A 19,456-nucleotide genomic window follows, 5' to 3' on the forward strand; every position below is an offset into this window, starting at 1 on the left:
GGAAAATCAATTTTATACCTCAAGGATTCTAATACAGAATGTTGCCTTGCATCACATTCAACATAAATCTACAGATCAGTACTCATATTTGGTTTAAGTTCAACCTAAATTTTATGTTAAACAAAAATCTTACCACAGTATTCACACTCCAGATCTCCATAAACCTTCCTTATCTTTTCAAAGACTTCCATGTTCAGTTGTCTCTTTTGCATGCTGTCCACAATCTGCTTGAAAGCTGTCCTTTCTTCTTTAGCGTTTGATGTTAAGTTTGTCTCTGCAAGTTCTCCATTTGGCAAAATTTCATCCTGCCCTGTGGTTTCCACATTTTCAGGTGTTCCTTCATGTGCTTTGTCAGTATTTTGCTTGGGTGATGATGACTCTTCCTGTAAAACAACATGATGCTCAGCCGGCTGCTGACTGTAGGATAATTCTTCTTTGCTTGTTGTGGTGCTTGTTTCCAAAGGCACTGGTAGGAGAACATGACTTGTGCTCTCAGCAGCACAAGAGCTTTCGACCATGTGCTGGTTACATTCCTCTTGCAACAGCTTCTCGTTGGCTGGTTCAGAAATAGTGTCCTGCTTGAAACTTTCGCTATTAGGCTCTGGCAAATTAGGCTGCACTGGACCTTCAACTAAATGTATCACTTTTGTCTCCTGTATCTGACTATTCTGTGTTGAGCAGACCTCTTGAGAAAAGCTTGCCATTGTTTCTGCAAACCCAGTTTCCTGCACCAATTGATGACCTTCTATGGCTAAGCCTTCGTCTGCTTGAGGTGCTGCGACTACTTCAGCTGTTCCAAGCTCTGGAACAAACCCATCCTGGGTGTTCAAGAGAGACAGCTCCTCAGTCATCTGCAACTCTTCCTGTTTTAGTGTTTCCCGTTGGACATCGCTGCCGGGTTCTAGGAGACAGAAGCTCTGATTGATGGAATCACTGAAAACCGTCAACTCTTCCAAATCACTGTGGGCTTCTCGGATATGCACCTTCAACCTGACGGAGCTGACAAACTTGAGCAGGCAGATGGCACATATGTAGATGAAGGGATGCTTGCGAATGTGAACCTCCAGCGCTTGGTACTTGGTGGAGCCATGGTCACAGAGTTCGCAGCCAAAAGGCCTCTGGCTGCCATGAACCATCATGTGGCGGTCCCTGTCCAGCTCATTCTTAAACTTGCGGTCACAAATGTGGCAATCGTAGAGCAGCTGCCGTTTGCCTTCTCTGGTTTGGAGACAAAGTTCGTCGTAGGAGTCTTTCACTTTCTTGTCCTCCATGTCATGGCTCACGCGGATGTGTTTCAGCAAGTTCTTGACGTCGGAGTACTTCTTTTTGCAGAAGTGGCAGTGTTGCTTGATCTTCTTGTGCACGCGCTCGACGTGCACTTTGAGGTGTCCCTTGCTGAGGCAGTTGAAGGCACAGTACTCGCAGCTGAACTTCTCCCCCGTGTGCTTCCGCAGGTGAACGCTTAGATTGGCCTTGATCGCACTGGCATAGTCACAATACTGACACTTGAAAGGCTTCTCATTTGTATGAATGCGCAAATGGGCTTGCAAGGAGTGCTTAAACTTAAACACCTTGTTGCAGTACTCACAGGTGAAGATTTTAAGCTGTGTTTGTCCCAGCCTGTGGAGGGTACAAATAACACAAATATGTTAACTGGATTTTTTTTTTTGTTAACAGAGATGAACATATACCCAATTAATTCTTATGAATTCACTGTAGTTGTCAGTGTTATTTTACAAAAACAAAATTGTTGCTTCCATATTTCAAAATTTCCCTCTCCAGTAATTTCTAATTGAAGAGCTTTCTACAGTACATTAAACTGATTAAATGACTGCTTGAAAGGCATTTTAGAGAACACAAATATATGCTTCTTTTCAGTTACTTGAAATCACCAGCACTGTTCAGGGGTTTGGAAACACCATATGCAGAAAGACTGAGGATGAGAATCCTACTTCTTAATTGTAATCTCTTGATATCTCTGAATCCCTGAACAGATAATTGTCTCTCATTATTTCTTACAAAAGCTGTACAATGGGGAAGGGTTTGTGTGATGCCCGATTAATTAATTTGATATGTTCCAGACCCCAAAACTGTTACCCAACTTTTTTTTTAATCAAAATAAAAAAACAATAATAATTAGCATTCATACCGTGGTTTGTGTTTTTATAATAAAATAAAAAACATCAGCTAGACATCATTAATCATACCTAACGACTGGAAAGTAACCACTTTCATTTGCTTTTTGTGTAGTTACACACACACCCATAATTTTCAATTTCTTAACACCTTTAGGGTCCATGATAAAGCCTTAAAGCCTAAATCACAAATATTCTTACATGAAAAGTAAGAGCGCACACGATAGCAAACAATGCACGAAGCAAGACGCAGTGATCTGTATCACGCATGCCCCTCCTGCTATTCCACAGTCTCTGTGCTAGAGACTATTTCGTAGAATGTGATGCACACACACACACACAATATGAAACTGTTCCTCTTCACTCTACATTTTGGTGGAGACTTCGAAAACCTTTCTTCACAGCACTTCTTCGTGGTTTCGAAGTTGGATTTCATTATTCAAATTGTGGGTAACAATTTCATACTTTGTAGTACTGAATTTTCATCATAAGAATATGTGTAAAAAGAGGTAAGGGGGTATTCCAGAAATTTTTAGAAAATTAATTAAAAACTGAAATTTTGGCTGGATAAGTGCCTACACCCCTTATAACAGCAATCCAAAATTAGTTCAGCTGTAACCAATCAATTTACAAATGACACACCAAGTTAACTGGTCTCCATCTTGGTTCAACTGTATTGATTCACAAGATTTCAGGATAAATTCACCAGTTCATTCTTCTGTGTAGTGCATTTCAAAGTAAAGACTAACTCATAACCACCAAGGAGTTTCCAAAAACTTTGAAAGACACAGATCAGGAGATGAGTATATACAAATTTCAAAGGTAGAAACAAAGCGTTAAAGTGACAGCGCAAATAAGTGGCAAAAGGTATTGTGGTATGACAAAACTAAAATGTAACTTTCTGACTTAAATTCAAAGTATTATGTTTGGACTGAACGCTACACAACACATTACCAGAAAACAGCATCCCTATTGGGAAGCATGGTAGTGGCAACATCATGTTTTGAGGATGTTTCTCATTCACAGGTACTGGGACAGTATCCTTATCAGGATAGAATGGAAAATGAATGGAGCAAACTACAGAAAAGTTCTTTAGGAAAACATGCTACCTTCTGCAAAAAAGCTGAAACTGAGATGGAAGTTCCCCTTAAAAGTGCAGTATATAGATAAGAGGGAAAACAACCCTCATTTAATTCTACATAAAACTGACAGAATGTGAAAAAGTTCAAGGTGGTGTAAATTTTCTTTAGGCACTGTATAAATGAAATACGTTACTTTCTTCTTTAAAAACAAGCTAACATTCTATACTGTAATGATCTCTAAACATTGCAGGTAACTCACACACTGCGCAGTTCACCAGCTTCCCTGGTATAAGGAAGAACAAACTTAATAGCCATCATACTTATGATTTAGGGTACACATTAATATTTTAATACTTTTTAACAGGAAACAATGAGGGATGCAATTCATTTGCAAAGCAAGCATGAGAGGGGAAGAATAACCCTACCACAGCATACTATGTAATTTTTAAACCTTATGATAAGTAGAATAAAAGTATATTTTAAAGCAATCAGAAATTAGTATATTTAATACATTTTCTAAGTTAACTGAGCAGTTAGCATGCAGAACATCTACCAAATTGTATAGTTTTCCAGGTGGAAGAATGAAATACTTCCATGTAGACAAGTTCCTTATTAATTTTTACCATATAGTATAAAACAGTAGACACATTTTCTATTCAGGGATGCAAGAATACTAGTGAATCAATGTAGTGCATTGAAGAACAGTTATTCTCTTCCCCAGTGTCTCTGTATGTGCTCCTTCTAAAATGTATGAACAATACTGTGTATTCCACACTTTCAATATATTATCGATGTATCAATATTCTGGACTTGCAATAGAATACAATGTATGCTACTCAAATAAAGCACTCAAATAGCTTTCAAAGAATGTACAATAGTGTCCTCTGCTGTCCAAAGTTAGTCACTATTATTATTATTATTATTATTATTATTATCATCATTTACCGAAAACAAGATTTTTGATGTTGTGAGAGTGATCAAATAATTGATCACATTAGTTTATTAACTTATATTTTCTTTCTTTCGCTATGAACTTTTTACTGAGACAAGACTGCCATACCTGTTGGACTTCAGTGGCAATTCATACGCTGTCTGTTGTATAGCATATTCCTGATAGCCCCTTTTTAAACCTGCGTCTGGGCCAGTTGACTCTGAATCTACAACTGGAGCAGTTTCTGCAGGTGAGGCCTCGATTGGAACAATTTTTGTAGCACCTAGAAGTAAAGTTACACAGATTACAGCTTGATTATTATTATTGTTGTGGTTGTTTTTTCATACTCAATTATAGTCCTGAACAGCAAACACAATACATGCAGAAGAATAAGATTCTGCTACTTTATATTTTTATACATATGTTTGCAACATTTGGGACATTGTAAAACAGCTTTATAATTTCACAATACATAAAAGGCACTTTTCACAGTAAAAAAACTTGGAAAACATAAGATACAGAAGATAAATCAAAAATTGCCTTTTTAATTATAGTAGAAGAATGCCATCTACTGGTTATATTGGCAGCAACAACATGGTGTACATTAATCAAAACTATCAGACAGCAGCCCCAGTGGCTGGATTTTGAAAAAAAAATAATTTCAGAACTACTTTTTATTTGAATTTTTCTATTTGTACCTTTTCCAATTCACTTTTCAGATGTACAGCGTACCTTACGTTTATTCACGGCCTAGTGCCAAACGTTTCTGAATATGCAACAGACATTAGAATGAATTTCAGCTTAAAGGTATTAGTGCCTCATGTCCTGGGATAAATTAAACAGTTGTCCCAAAATTTTCCCAATTGTCCCAGCTTGCCCTTACCTGGTATAGCTTCATGAGCTGTAAGAACAACACTAATGATGGGCTTCTTGAGGCCACTCGTCTGGTCAGAGTCCTTCACAGAAGAGGACTTCTCAATTCGTGGTGCCCGTGACCTCTTTGGAGCCCTTTCCCTGTCTTCTTCTCCGTCTTCTAAAGCCAGCTTTACATCAGGGTCATTGTCTAGGACAGGCATAAATGATAACAGGACACGTTAGAGAATTCACTCTTGACTTTTGATTTACTGTATAGTAAGAAGTTGCAAGAATCATGAATTAGTGTTATCAGGAGTTCCCATGTTCTCAAATATCCAAGGACTTGCACATTTTATAATTATTTATCCCACAATTATTTCAATAAATGGCAACAAAAATAAATGTATAAATGGCTTCGATCAGCACCAGAGCAGGCCACTCTAGTCTCGGAAATAGTTTTGCTTTATACGGTCAAAAATTAGAGGTATTCTTAAATGCCATTGGTCATGTAATCTTTAATCCAAATGTTACCACAAGTTCAGCATTTAAGTGTTAAAAATGTATCTGAAGCAATTCTATTTCATAAAGTTTCAAATAAGTTCAAGTATAACTGAAAAATATTCATTATTATACTATTTTTTCTCAACTTAAGTATTTTTCCTGTATAATGCCTTTTCAAAAAATTACAAAACTGAGAAAGAAAACATCATTAAATTGAAAGGTTAGAGCATGGAGCATGGTGTCAGTGTACAAGCTGCAAAGGAACAGGTTAATTTTTCACTTAAAAGCAAAAAGAAAGAGGAAAATCACAATGTTTCGGCTGTGGAGCCTTCTTTAGGTGTCATTACATCAATACTACAGCAGATGCAATAATACCATTGTCTTCTTCCTCTTCACCCTCTTCCTTCAGTCCTATAATGCAGATGTGCTTCTTTATTTGTCTCTTGTTGCAGAATTTGCGACTGCATTTCTTGCACTCCAAAGTGCTGCTATCCTCAGACTCCACCTCCTCAACTGCCTCGGCCTGTGCTTCTTGACTTCCTTGGCCACTCGTTTCCAAAAGCTCTCCTTCTGTGTAGAACTTCTTAGTCGACCCCTTGGGCCTGCCTCGTTTCCTCTTAACAGTGCATTCTACGGACACAGAGGCTTAAATGTTATTTGTGCAACCAGAAACAGCTAATAGGATACATTTGTCAAAACATTTCAAAGATGTATTTTTTCCATAGAATTAACCTATAGTGGACATGGCCAGTACTTGTCCTAGAGATGAAATTTTCAGATCCTATATATATATACACTGTACATGCATGTAAGATGGATGCTTAAAAACCCCATTTCAATACTGATCAATCGAGTGATTCAGTGATTCAACATGGCAGAGTTAACTCATGGTTTCCCCGAGCGCAGGTCTGACTCCAGGATTCTGATGCCCCAACTTTGAGTCATGTCACCAGTCATTTGTAACCAGGACTCGTCAAGTGGCAGCATTTAACAGGACATAAAGGCACCATGGTCATTAGAGAAGTTGATTTCACTAACCTCGAATCTATATAGCATACAATTCTCCCACAGCTGGAGATCTGATTTTTTGGCACAGTACTCATGGAGGAGTAGGACTCTGTTGCCTGCGAGTAGGTGTGATCAAATTCCAGAAAGGGCAGAACCGCACTTATCACAGGCAGACAATTGGCTCAGTGATAAAGTTAGGATTAGTTGGCCAGGGCTCTCTTACCTTCTGGTTAAACACTGACCCATGTGACCTCCCCACTCCTCCCATCAGTGTTAACCCTGCTGTTAGCTGTATCACAGTTTAAAGTATGTCAAATTATATATGGATAAATGGTTGAGTGGGTCAAAGGAGCCTGTTTGCCTCTTCCTTAATCTCTATGACTGGGTACAGGAGTTACTGCTGTAAAATGAGACATAATGAGACTACAGGCAATTCCAAAGTGGTGGATATCATAAAAAAACAATAGAAAGAGCTCAGATCAAACTGAAACCAAAGCTCCCTGCTGTTCTTGAGGATTATAATTCAGTATCTCAAATACAGTAGGAAGTAAAATGTTTCCACAATACAATACCCACTGACGTGACTGAATTGCATAAGTATGCTTTTGGAGAAGGAGAATACGTCAGCATGCACAAAAATCAAAGCTGTTGTTAGAAAATAGACTGTTTTGTACAGGAAACCTAATTTCCTTGTATTAAACTGCATGTCAGGAAGCAGAATGCTAACATTTAAATGTAATTTCATATTAAAAAACAAAAGGTCTGAGCTCTGAGACCAACAACTATAAAGGAATGTAGTAGTTAAACTGCACTAGCATTTAAAAAGACAATAGAAATTGAACTAGTATTTAATGTACAATGCTAATTAAATTCTTGATTCATCAGCAGTCTCTCCCCACCACTCACCTCCACTCTTCTCAGATTGGGTGGTTGTTGATAAAGGTCTAAGAGGTACAATGATTTCATCAGGACTGAGACCCTCAATTGTGTGCTTCTCTGAGACATGTGTAAGAAGTTGTGCCTGACTAGGAGAGAAGAGGTTGCAGATCTTGCACATGAAGATAGAAACACCACCTGTGAAATGTAACAGTGCCGTTAAGATTACCAGTGTGTAAACTTACGCTTTGATTAACACAAATTACATTATTGTGCATATTATTGTGTGCATTTATTCCAAAAAAGATTAAAAAATTCTACAGAAAAAATGCAAAATCTATGTACCCAAATCACGTCTTACTACTACTGTTACTACTTTTTTTTTTTACTATCAGAAAAATAATGGAGTATCACAAAAAAAATGATTTAATATAAGTTTAGAACTCTTATTTCTATTACTGTGGATTTGCTTATTAGATGTACTTATCCAGGATGACTTACGAAATATACAATGATAAATAATGCAAAATGTTTCTCACAGTATTTCTTATAAATATTATATTTAGATCAGGTTAGTTGCCATTCTTAAAAAAATATGTCAATGAAAAAAAAAAGTAAAGTTTTTATGTTCTCCCAGAGTTAGCATGGGTTTTCCTCCAGGTGCTATGGTTTTCTCCAACAGTCCAAAGACATACTGGTAGATTAATTGACTTCTGTGAAAATTGACCATGGTGCTTGTGTCTTTTGTGCCCTGTGATAGATTGGCATCCTGTTCAAGATATATCCTGCCTTGTTGCTTGCCGGGATATACTCTGGCAGTCCAGCATCTACTGGATAAACTGGCTAGAAAATGAATGGATGGAAGATGGATCTCATAAATGAATTAATAATTCTAAATTGGCGAACTCAGAGCTTTCCTCCTCAAGATGTATATTTCTGCTGGTGCTTCATCACCAAACCAACCCTTCTACAGGAAGATGAGGATGTTCCATATTTCCTTAAACAGTTCATGAAACAGCACAGGTACCAGATATGTTTCAACAGTATATGCCTAGAAATAACACTGTTTTCTGCTATATAGTTTCCAAGAAATACCCTAGAGCATAAAGGCAAATATGAAGATTTTTCTTATCTATCTCAATGTCAAGAACTTCAAGACAACTAGATCCTCTAAATATTCACCTCTAGAGGTGAATGCTATGTGGTCCTAGTACACAGTTCTAGGAAAGCTCAAAGTCTTTTGTTTTTTGGTCCACCTATCACTTACATGGTTGGTTTAATTACTTAACTGCACAACTGTAGTACATCTAGACACGCTCTATAGCATAAGTAACTGTAACTTCGAGGAAGGTTTATTTTGAGTGATCAACTGCTCCTTTGCAGCCTAAGCATGCTGACGCAGCTGCCCACCTGAACTACTTCAACCTGTTATGTAAGTGTGTCTAAATACATAAGTTGTTTAAATGACTGTTCAGTTTGGAACAAAGACAGAATACACTGTGCACTACAAAAACTTAGTTTGAGACCCCTGCTCTAGAGTACATCCTCCAATAGAAGAGAAAAACAATGATGTTAGCAGAGAGAGAACCTGTGTTTTAAATCTTTGCAAGAAACCATTTTGGAAGATAGCAACAGTAAGAAATAAGACAGTGCATCTGTTGATTTCTAATTATTGACCTAAAACAACAGCAGTATGAGTTATTCATGTTTATAAATGTATTAAACTGTGAAGGAAATGGAATATCAAGTCAAAAACGTTAACACAAGTCCTTCACATACTCCTCAATAAGCCCAAAAAAGGTCAAGTTATTCTCTTCAAAAATTCCTACAGACATGTCGATTATTTGATAATGTAATCCCAAGGTTTTTTTGTGGGGTCATTAAATCAAACAGAAAAATGTAGCTACAGTACACAACGGCAACAATGAGTTGGAATAGGAGTTATGATTGTAAGAAATTACAAGGACTCATAAGCAATTTGTAATTTAAGTGACATCTCTTTAAGATAAAGGGTTTTTGGTTTATACATGTGGGATCCCAGTTAATGTTCCAGGTGATCCTCCCACCTTTCAGACACACAAAGACTAATTGATGTGGATTAATTGATGCTTCCAAATACATTTTATTTCAATCAGCAACAAACTTGGTGTGTACTAAAAGACAACATGCTTAAATATGAAGTTAAGACTGTGAACCAGGACCAGGGTGACTAGTAATTTTAAATGACTGTGTAGCTCTATATAGCAAACAAAACAGTATGTCTTCAGTAGCCTACAATAGTCTTAATTATAAGCTTATACACAAGCTCTTTGGAACATGACAATCTTCATTCATCTTTCCCTTTCTAAACAATTAATTACCAAACCGTTTATTTCAAATCATTTTCCAGAATTTATCTTTCCTGTACTGTAGAAGTTACATTAGAAAAACAAAAATCTGACATCTTGGGTTGGTATACACCAATTTTGCATTACTGCTCACCACAGCCTGCTATATAGTAATTAAGGTGATTTCTTACTGTGAAATAATACATTGTTAATATTTTAAAAAGCAACACATAATAAACGCTTTATTAATGCGTTTCTGAGTATTGGATTGAATTGCCAGTCTTGGGGGGTAATGGGTTTTAATATAATCCTATAGTCAATCTCGACTGAGAGTATTAATAGTTACATTTTCTGTCTGCGAGACCACATACCTAAGACTGGTAACGTGCACATTTTATAAAACTCGTGTTAGGGGGCGATTATTGAAATAAATGTATTCATACACTAAAGCAGACTAATGAATCAGCTCTGCGCTTGTTTCTATGGCGTACGCTATCTAAACACGGGGGACAATACAAGTAGCGTAAAGGGCACATTTCCATCTTCATCACGTGTTACATGTTAAAAAGTTAAGAGACATTTTTACAGTTTAAAAAAACAAGCAATCGCTAAAATAAAAGCGGTACTTTATCTCACTATTATGTGCGCCAAAACTGGAAATCATTTCATCAAAAATTTCGAAAGCTAACATCATTCGCCCAGTCGGTGTCTTAAAAACTAGCATTTTTAGAGACAACTTTCCTAAGAAATTCAGGACGTCACACTAAAATAACCTTATATGGTTATTGAAATAAATACATATTGATACGTACTGGAAATGTGAACCCAACACAATGTAAAAACGACAACATGTAATATATAATTTATAATCTACAATATAAACAAACATATCCCTTGATGCACCCGTTCCGCCTGCTACTTTTACCTTTGCCTCGGCATGTAGCTGCAACGGAAAAAACATATTCAATTTAAACACCTACCTGCATTCAAAAAGTCCATGGTTTTGTAAATAAAAACTAAATCCTTTCAGTATTGACTGCTGCCGTTGTCATTTTTTTATCGTATTAGATCTTAATTTAGTTTACATTATATTTATTTAAAATGTTTTGATGAACGTTTCTGGCGAATCTGCGATATCAGACATGGCGAATACAGTCTCCTTGACGAAACCGTGGTTAAGGTGAGAGTCTTTCAGAAAGAGTATATTTCTAGCGCGACCTCTATGGACTGGATGTGTAAATTACATTTTTTAACCTTTTAAATTGTGTTTGAAAAAACTGCATTAATTAATTTACAAACATGATATTTATTTATATATCTAACTGAAATATTCAATTTTCTCGTTATGATCATTATTAAACAGCAAAAGTTTTCAATCTTAAGATGCCTCAGATTTTCTGTGTATTCTTCAGTACTGTTTCTCCATTCTTTTATGCTAGTTGCTAGTGAGTATTAATAAAAAGTACCCAACAGTCTACAAAAAATATTCTGCGTTCCTGAGAGGCATTACACATAACCAATGGGAATGTGCAAGAGAAATATCTCATGAAAAAAACAATATATATTTTATTTTTTTGTGATTTTCATAATAAAGCTGTTCTAAGAGAAGGTGTGCTCTATTTTGTTTCAGATGGATTTCATTTCAATTTGGATTTATAAAGGAAGCAGCTTTTGGCTCAATTATTTTACTCATCTTTAAGCATGTATATTATGTCATTAACTATACTGGTATATTAATAGAAGCATACAAGTGCAACAAATTGACAAAGTTATCAGGATTTTTTTTTATTCCAGGCAAACTCACATTTTATAGAAAAGACATACAGGAGGGTTGTTCATTAGATTGCAGATGCTGTCTTCTGAGGTTCTGCCCCATTCTCCTTGTACAATTACAAGATGCATGTACCTGTTCACTGCCACAGATCATTCCAGCTCATCTCACAGATTTGACTGGAGCTCCAGACTGACAAGTTAGGCATATACAACATGACTCATTCTGATCTTGGAAGTAAACCCATGTTATACAACTACAGTAATACAAGGATGTATGCTGTCCTACGGGAATTATATCACACATTAACCCAGAATCCATAAACTGTGAGGCAATTGTGCTAACCACCATCCTGCTCTATGCATATTTCACAAATCATTTTAGTATCACCAGTATAGCCCCCAAAACCTAAAATATTTGTGCAGGTGGTGTGTTTTAAAAATAAATCAAGATGTTTTATGGGTCTGAACATTGATTAGCTTTTGACATTTCATAATGATCAAAGTATTCTCTACTAACAAGCTCTAAAAAGGGCAAGTACCTTTCAGAGCTTTAACTTTATAAATCTTAGCACTGTAAAAAAGGGAAAAAAAACTACTGTTCATTTCTATACTCTACACATATATCATGCAACCAACCAAGAACTGTGAAGACGCTAATAGTTATGATTATAAAATGAAATGTATCTTAAAATAATTACACCCAATCAGACATATTTACTACATTTGTAAGATTTTTTAAATTAAAGTTAGGTTATCACATATCTGGTTTTCTTAAAAAGCAACAGAACATTAACATCATGTTATGGGAAATCATTGCCAGCTGGATAAGCAGAGGACTGAACTGTTATAATACATATCTGAATTGGAACCAGAACTGCATCTCAAGTTTTTTTTATTTCAAAGTCAACTTTATGGCTAAAATAATTATCATCAATAATTACCACAATTATCAAGTGAAACAAGCTTTGATGCCTATTTTGAGTAAATGAATTGCCATTTAAGAAAAACATCCAATTACAAGAATAGTTCCTGAAATAGATTTTTTTAAACTAGTTTTCCCCTCAGTAAAGTAGTAGATATGATTTGAATATCATAAATAAAAAAAGCACTTTGCCTTTCGACAAAATGTAGAAATAAATCAAGTGTAATTCAATGTGTTGAAGGAAATGGATCTACTTTAAAACCCCCACTGAATTTTTACTGGGGTGATGAATGCATGTTTTCTTTTCTGTAGCTGAAAATGTTGAACACGAAATGGTCTTCTAACAGAAAACAGCATATCTCTTTTGGGGGAAAAAAGAAATCAAGTGAAGTATTTGCAATATAGCATTTTACTAAATGGATGAACACAGAATTTGAGATTTGGGTGCAAAGCTAATTGTAAATTAATTTTGGTGCAAACTGAATATGTTAATAAGATCAGTTTCCCATGGTATAAACAAAGGTTACACACAATGTCTAGAGGCCAGTTGGATGCAGTCATCTTTATTTTTCACCATAAAATTCAAAGCTCAGAAGATCTTTGATAAATATCCCTCTTTTATTCAACACATTTCAGTATAGTTGATTCCAAAAGTGTTCATTGTTGAAAACCAGTGTCACTGTTTCATAATATGAAGTCTGTAAGTGAATTAATGAGTCAAAGGCATTTTCAATATTTTATTGACGTTTTTTAAAAGTATCAAAAATTCAAAACGATACTAAGTGTAATACTGCATTCATTAAGCAAATAAGAAATACAATAGCAAAAAAGGAAATATTCTTTACTTTTATTATCATAGTCCATCAACACTGCAACATTTTCTATAAATTCCAGTATTTATTTTACATTTCCAATGCCTTGAAGGACATATCCAACAATTTAATCCAGAAGGGTTTTTCCCTTCCCAGTAATCTGGAATTGGTAGCTCTTAATCCATTTGGATCACTGCTTCAAACCCTATTTTAGTACTGGATAGATTAAAAAAGGCATTCTAAAACATGTACTGTTATCTGCTATTCTTTACCCATCAGTGCAAGTCCACAGTAATGCTATGACATTAGAGTAAGGATCTTACTAAAAACACTGCAGGCTCAACAGTACCTGGCAAGACACAAGCATGTCTGTTTGAAAAAGACAAAAATATCTTGGTTGACTACAAACCCAACACTTGTGGTGCCTGGTATTGTGCACAGCACTTTAGAAGTCCCAGTTTCAGTTGGATAATTACATAGCCCATGCTTGAACTAGCTATGTCTGGACTGTGAGTTCACCCTGTAATTCAAAGGGGTCCTTCCCTGGATAACCTAATCTTTCATAGACAGAAGAAAGAAAATATATGGATCGATTAGAAACTAATTAAATGATGACTCTATGATGGTAATTTATATAACAGTCTACTCCCCAATAACATTCTATAGTTGATTCAGTTGGTGAAGAACATTCGGATTATTCAAGATAATTAAAAAAACAGCTTCTATAGTGTTTATCTGCACCTATGAAAAATAGAAAGAAATTGTTATAAGCAGATTGGATCCTCTTTGGCAGTAAGAGCTGACACAGCTGTCCTTTTAAAGGAAAAGAAAAACAGTATTTAATATGAATAGTAATCCTTCCTCCACACATGAAAAAAGAAATATGATAAAATCTGTAAGATACTGCAATCAATATGGCTGAAATACTAATTATGAATTTGTATGCTGATATACAGACTAAGCTGCTGGACAGAATTTATGTATTAAGGTGCATGCACATAATGTAGTAATTGTTTAAGGATATCAATCACCCAATTTGTAAAATGCAAAGAGGCTTGTTTGACTGAAAAGCTAAATACCTAACTCATTCCTAATGTTGTAAAGCAATGGCTGTCTGTATTTTGTCTGCTTGAAGTTAAAACTATGAACTTCAGTAACAGATTGTGTACCAGAAGCACAGGAGCAAACAAGATCAATTTTACAGTACCCAGGTGCAAGGATACTCAAGGTCATTCATATTGCCTTTCTACGTTGTGTTTTTGTTAGGACTAAAACTAAAATGAGCTAGTGGTTTATGGATAATAACTAACTGCTTAAGCAGACAGACAACACCAACATATGTTTAAGCAAACCAGTTTCCATCTAAACTCAACCTTGCGTTTTTGGGTCAGTTTCATCTCTGTGCTCAAAACCCTGCTGTAGACATCATTCCAGGATTGTTACACCCATTAAATAAATGCACAATCTGGGTTTCACTCTCTCCTTATCTTTTCACCTCTTGATACCTTCTTTTTATTTTAAATTGATGGATGATGGTATTGAGCACTGTGTATGACATGAGAATCCTATGATAAAAAGGAAGAATGTATGGTGTTACTCTGTCAGTATGACTGATTTCAAAAACACTGGATAAAATGTAATAAAGTGATAACTTTTTCTATTTCAATGATATATGACATTCACTTCATGTTATTTGCTGCATAAATGTTCTTCCAAACTAGTCAAAGTAAACACCCTTCTCCCAGCCTTTACTTTGAAGTTACAGCTGAGTGTAGGATGTTTACACTAACTATGACTTGGATTCACCTGCAATTCACAAGCAAATATTTCCATGTGATAATCCATCTTCTTCAAAGAAAACCACCTGAAATATAAAAACCATGAAGAATTTTTTCCATGTGAAGCAATTTGAATCTAGAAATTCCGATGTTACGTTTTATGCATTCAAAGTGGACAATGCATGTACACTTTGCAGAAAGCATAAAACAGTGAATGTGGAAAACCTCTCACAATTGAAACCAAACTTTTGAATCATTTCAAATGCTGTATTTATCATACATATAATCATATTTTAATAAAACCTTTAAATGAGATAGCCAGGAATGTTTAACCACATCAGTTACAATTCATTAACTCTCAAACATGCCTAAATGAATGGTTTGCTTCAATGTGGAAATCTAAATTCTATGTATGTCTCTGTATAACCTAGTTTACACTAGACCAAAGATTTTCAAACATAAAAAAACAAGAATGCCACAAGAATAAAACCAAAAACAGAAATAGACGATTTAAAAAGTATCACAGTAGATACAAAGAGACAACAGTTTTAAGGTCAAATAACTGTCATCATGCCCATTTGTATCCAAGGAGCTGAAAGCAGCCGGTTGCAGCAAACATCTGACTGAAAGCTCAGATGTTATTTTACAGCTTCCAGTCGGGGATGTTTACAGTACCAGACTACCAAGTTTAAATTCCTTATTAACCTCCAGAATTGTAGATATGACAATTAAGCTCCCTACAATACTCGTCTTCCTTCACCTAATAAACCTAAAACCCCATTTTGCTGAAGCGTCCATACCTTGCAGAACGTCTGATTCACCTCCTCAACGTCTCATCTCCCCCACCTTTTGGTAAGGAAATAAGAATGGTTACAAAAATATAGCCAGAGGACGCTATTCTTTATATTTATATGTGGAATATTATTAACAGATACAATGAAAAGTGCCTATTATGCCCTTTTTTTCTGATGCCATTGTACATTTTAAATTTTCAAAAATACTTTTAACTGCTTTTATCTTGCAATATACATGCTTTCGCAGACATCAAAAAGATACTGACAAAGCCTCAATACAAAAGTATGAGATAGTTTTGAAGATTTTTAGAAAGAGTTCCTGAATTTTCTCTTAAGTCATTAATTCAGTGATACATGGTTTATTAAAGCTATGAACCATAAGGTTACAGGAAAAATACAATGGCAGTAAATTTTTAACTGTTACACAATTAAGCAACATTCAAAGCATAGTTTACGTACTTTTTCTGGTACATTTCAATACTCTATAATTACATTTACATTGCATTTTAATCAATCTGAACTGTAAACTATTACAGAGATCACTGCCCCACAGTGGACAACCTAAGTAATGTGTCAAAATGTTCACTACAAAAAAGCAAGACATTAAAATGTAATAAATAATTTTATACCATAAAGACAATAGGATGGCACGATCTGCTTAAAAAAAACAGTAAAAAAGTAGTATGCCCATCCTTTATTTTTTAAAAGTAAAAATGAATTTTTCACACTTCTTGTAGAGAAAAAAAAACATTTCACCCATCTACTGTAATGAAACTAGTGCTGAAATTATGATTTCAGATGAATAACAGTCCTTCAGTTATGGGAGAAAGACTAATGTTAAAAACAGATTTTGTCCTAGTTTATCACTTACAAGCTGCTCAGAGCATTAACAGCAACTTAACTTTGATCCATCCTCAAGAGAAGACACCGACCATCTGATGAAAAATGTTTGGAGCGTCTCAGCCAATTCACAGCTGACTGAATACAGGACAAACCCATCAGAAAATATTCAAGCTTCTGCCCAAGAAAAAGGCCTTTCGCATGGAAGGTGTAAGTAGAAATTACACATCAGACTCATATGGCATGGACATTTACAGTCACTGAATGTAAAGCAAGTACTAAAAAACACTGAGCAAAAATAGTGCTTTCACAATTTTGAATGTAATAGTCAACAATACATTGAGCAAAATGACAGAACAGCAGAATTCGTCAGGTGATCCGCATGTAATGGTTTAGAAATTGACTATCTTAAATCAAAATAAAGTAATTCACATCTATACCTGCAGCATCACAGTTACAATCAAGTGCATCATAATATTGTTTACCATCCTCATGCAATGTTTATCAGCAGATAACTAAAAATGTTTTGAATTCATCTCACATCAGTACTGGACGGACTTAAGAGAACAAAAATTAATTTCTTAAGCATAAATAGGAAAGAACTACTTTACTAAAGAGAAAAACCTAAAAGCACTTCTAAAGCAAAGGGCTACCTACAACATTATCTCTCATACAGCAGGTACTTACAAGGTGCACACTGAGTCTACAAAACAATTCAAAGCGAACAGATGGAGGAAAACCTGCAATGGAAACTACACCGCTGAGGTGAATTAGGAATTTATGGTACAGAACAGAAAAGCTGGAGAAAAGCATTTATTACAGGAACACAGCAACACAAAATTGCTGGACGTGTATGGAAAGAACAATAAAGAAACTTACATATAGTTGAAGTCTACATATTGAATTACTGTTTGCTGGAAATGAAGATGTCAGTATTGTAAATTTTCCACAGTCAAAAAGAAGTATTTTAGCAAAATGTAGCAACATAATGAATAATTAATAGACAGCAAACTGACTAATGACAAGATGCTGTGTGTACATTTAAATGATTATATGCTGGTGATTTATTACTTGAGTATGTTTCTGTGAAGGTACTGCCTTTTTGTTAGGGTTATTTGGAAAATTGCCAAAGCATCATACAGCATAAGCTCACAACTTTACATTACAAATTATGGCAAATGCATTTAAATTAACACTGCACATTCAGGTTCCACCATATAACTTGCAGCAAACATTTTAATGTAGATCAAATTTAACAAAATTCACTATGCGTTCATTTTTAATATTTTGCCCTACACCACACTGTTTTACTAGTTCAAATCCAACAATGGAAACATCTGGAATTATAACATCGCCAAAATTGTAGGCAGTACTGCTCAATTTATGATATATTTTTTTTAATCCAGTACAACAGAACTACTGCTCTTCTTTCACTCTTGAAAATTAACAAATCACTTAAAGGGATACAAGTAAATCACATGAAATATGGGCAATGAAGAATACAGAGGTTTTAAATTTTTCCTCCCAGTATAACTCAGTTTTGAAGGATACAAACATACTTATGAAATACTGCTTTATTTTTAAAAGGATGATCTCAGTATCAATCAGTAGAAGCTTAAATATACTAACATGGTGTTAAAAATAAAATAATAGTTTCTGCAAATTCTTTTGATTATAATACATGCATTTTGCTGTTAGCCATTGACCGGCACTTTGCAATTTCTTTTCAGTTTCATTCTTCTTGCAGTTTTTCCAATGTTTGGCCTAATCCATTATTTAAGGAGCACCAGTGTTCCACTCTAACATTGCTAACTAGGACAGACATCTGTAAATGATCTAAGATTCATTCACGGGTAAGGCTAAGGTTAATGAGGTAGGCCTAAGTGCAAGCAGTTTCCATGGACACATTTTGTCGCTCCAACAGTCTATCCTAAAGTAGGTCAACATTTTTATACATACTATATACTTCCAACAAAGTGCAGTATGTCATTGCAGCTTGTCTCATTCATTAATTATATAAACAAATCTCTGAAAAATATTTAAGTGTTCCGGGACATTTGAGCTGTGAAGGAAACACCATGCCACTCTGACCTCCCCCCCTTGTTAAATCTGACTAATTTCAAATGACAGAGTTCTCTGAAACTGAACTAAGCAGTTCAACAGATCAGGATTCTTTTCATTCACATAGAAAAAATAATTTAAACTGCTACTGTAGCACTGAATACCTGACATCCAGTGCCAATGCAGCACAGTTAATAGGAGGGTTAAACAGATGACAGTGACGACTTACATATTAGCATGATCAATCTCAGGATTTCCCAGAGTGAATAACTTTTATTCACTTTTAACATAAACGTCCATCTAGCTGGCTGCTGTAGCTTTATTCTAGCCTCAGTTTAACAGGGTAACAGCTCCTGCGTCATCACAGCTCTACATATGTGTAATGTCTACATAACACTTGCAATAATCCCATATAATACACTTAAACTGTTACAATACCATTGGAAAAAAAAGTGATAGCACCTTAAGAACACGACAGCACTTATAAGGCCTTTCACAAAAGTGAAAATATTAACTCAAATCCTGACCTAGGAAATCATACAGGGAAAGAAGCAGCTCTCCAAATTAGGAACCAAGTTCAACACCTGATAGCTTTCCATCACACTCTGTGAAAGGTCCAGTTTCCAGGAAAACACAGACAAAAGGGATAAGGCAACATAAAGACAATTAAGTCACTATCTCGCATGTTTTCTCAGGAAAAAGACATTTTAATAACTATGTAATTACTAGGTTGAAAAAGTGCTCACTAATGCCAAAATGTG

The 19,456-nt window shown here is 35.3% G+C and overlaps 1 protein-coding gene and 1 long non-coding RNA gene across 3 annotated transcripts in view; both read right to left on the reverse strand.

The window, feature by feature from the left end:
- The window catches only part of zfat (zinc finger and AT hook domain containing), a 54,597-nt gene extending 43,792 nt beyond the window's left edge, over window positions 1–10,805 (reverse strand). For both annotated transcript variants that reach the window (XM_088929732.1, XM_088929731.1), the window contains exons 1-6: window positions 10,696–10,805; window positions 7,419–7,586; window positions 5,880–6,134; window positions 5,032–5,211; window positions 4,278–4,431; window positions 134–1,620 (exon numbers count right to left, since the gene is read on the reverse strand). In XM_088929732.1, coding sequence (XP_088785858.1) covers window positions 134–1,620; window positions 4,278–4,431; window positions 5,032–5,211; window positions 5,880–6,134; window positions 7,419–7,586; window positions 10,696–10,714 — 2,263 coding nt within the window. In that variant the 5' untranslated portion in view covers window positions 10,715–10,805. The remainder of the gene's footprint in view (window positions 1–133; window positions 1,621–4,277; window positions 4,432–5,031; window positions 5,212–5,879; window positions 6,135–7,418; window positions 7,587–10,695) is intronic.
- Window positions 10,806–13,133: 2,328 nt separating this feature from the next.
- LOC148822620 (uncharacterized) lies at window positions 13,134–19,237 on the reverse strand. The gene is made up of 2 exons (XR_016093869.1): window positions 15,801–19,237; window positions 13,134–13,963 (listed from the first exon to the last, which is right to left on the reverse strand). It is a non-coding gene; the product is annotated as an uncharacterized LOC148822620 (long non-coding RNA).
- Window positions 19,238–19,456: the final 219 nt, after the last annotated feature.

Source organism: Atractosteus spatula, chromosome 12 (assembly GCF_055471065.1).
Source record: "Atractosteus spatula isolate fAtrSpa1 chromosome 12, fAtrSpa1.hap1, whole genome shotgun sequence".
Lineage (NCBI taxonomy): Eukaryota > Metazoa > Chordata > Actinopteri > Semionotiformes > Lepisosteidae > Atractosteus > Atractosteus spatula.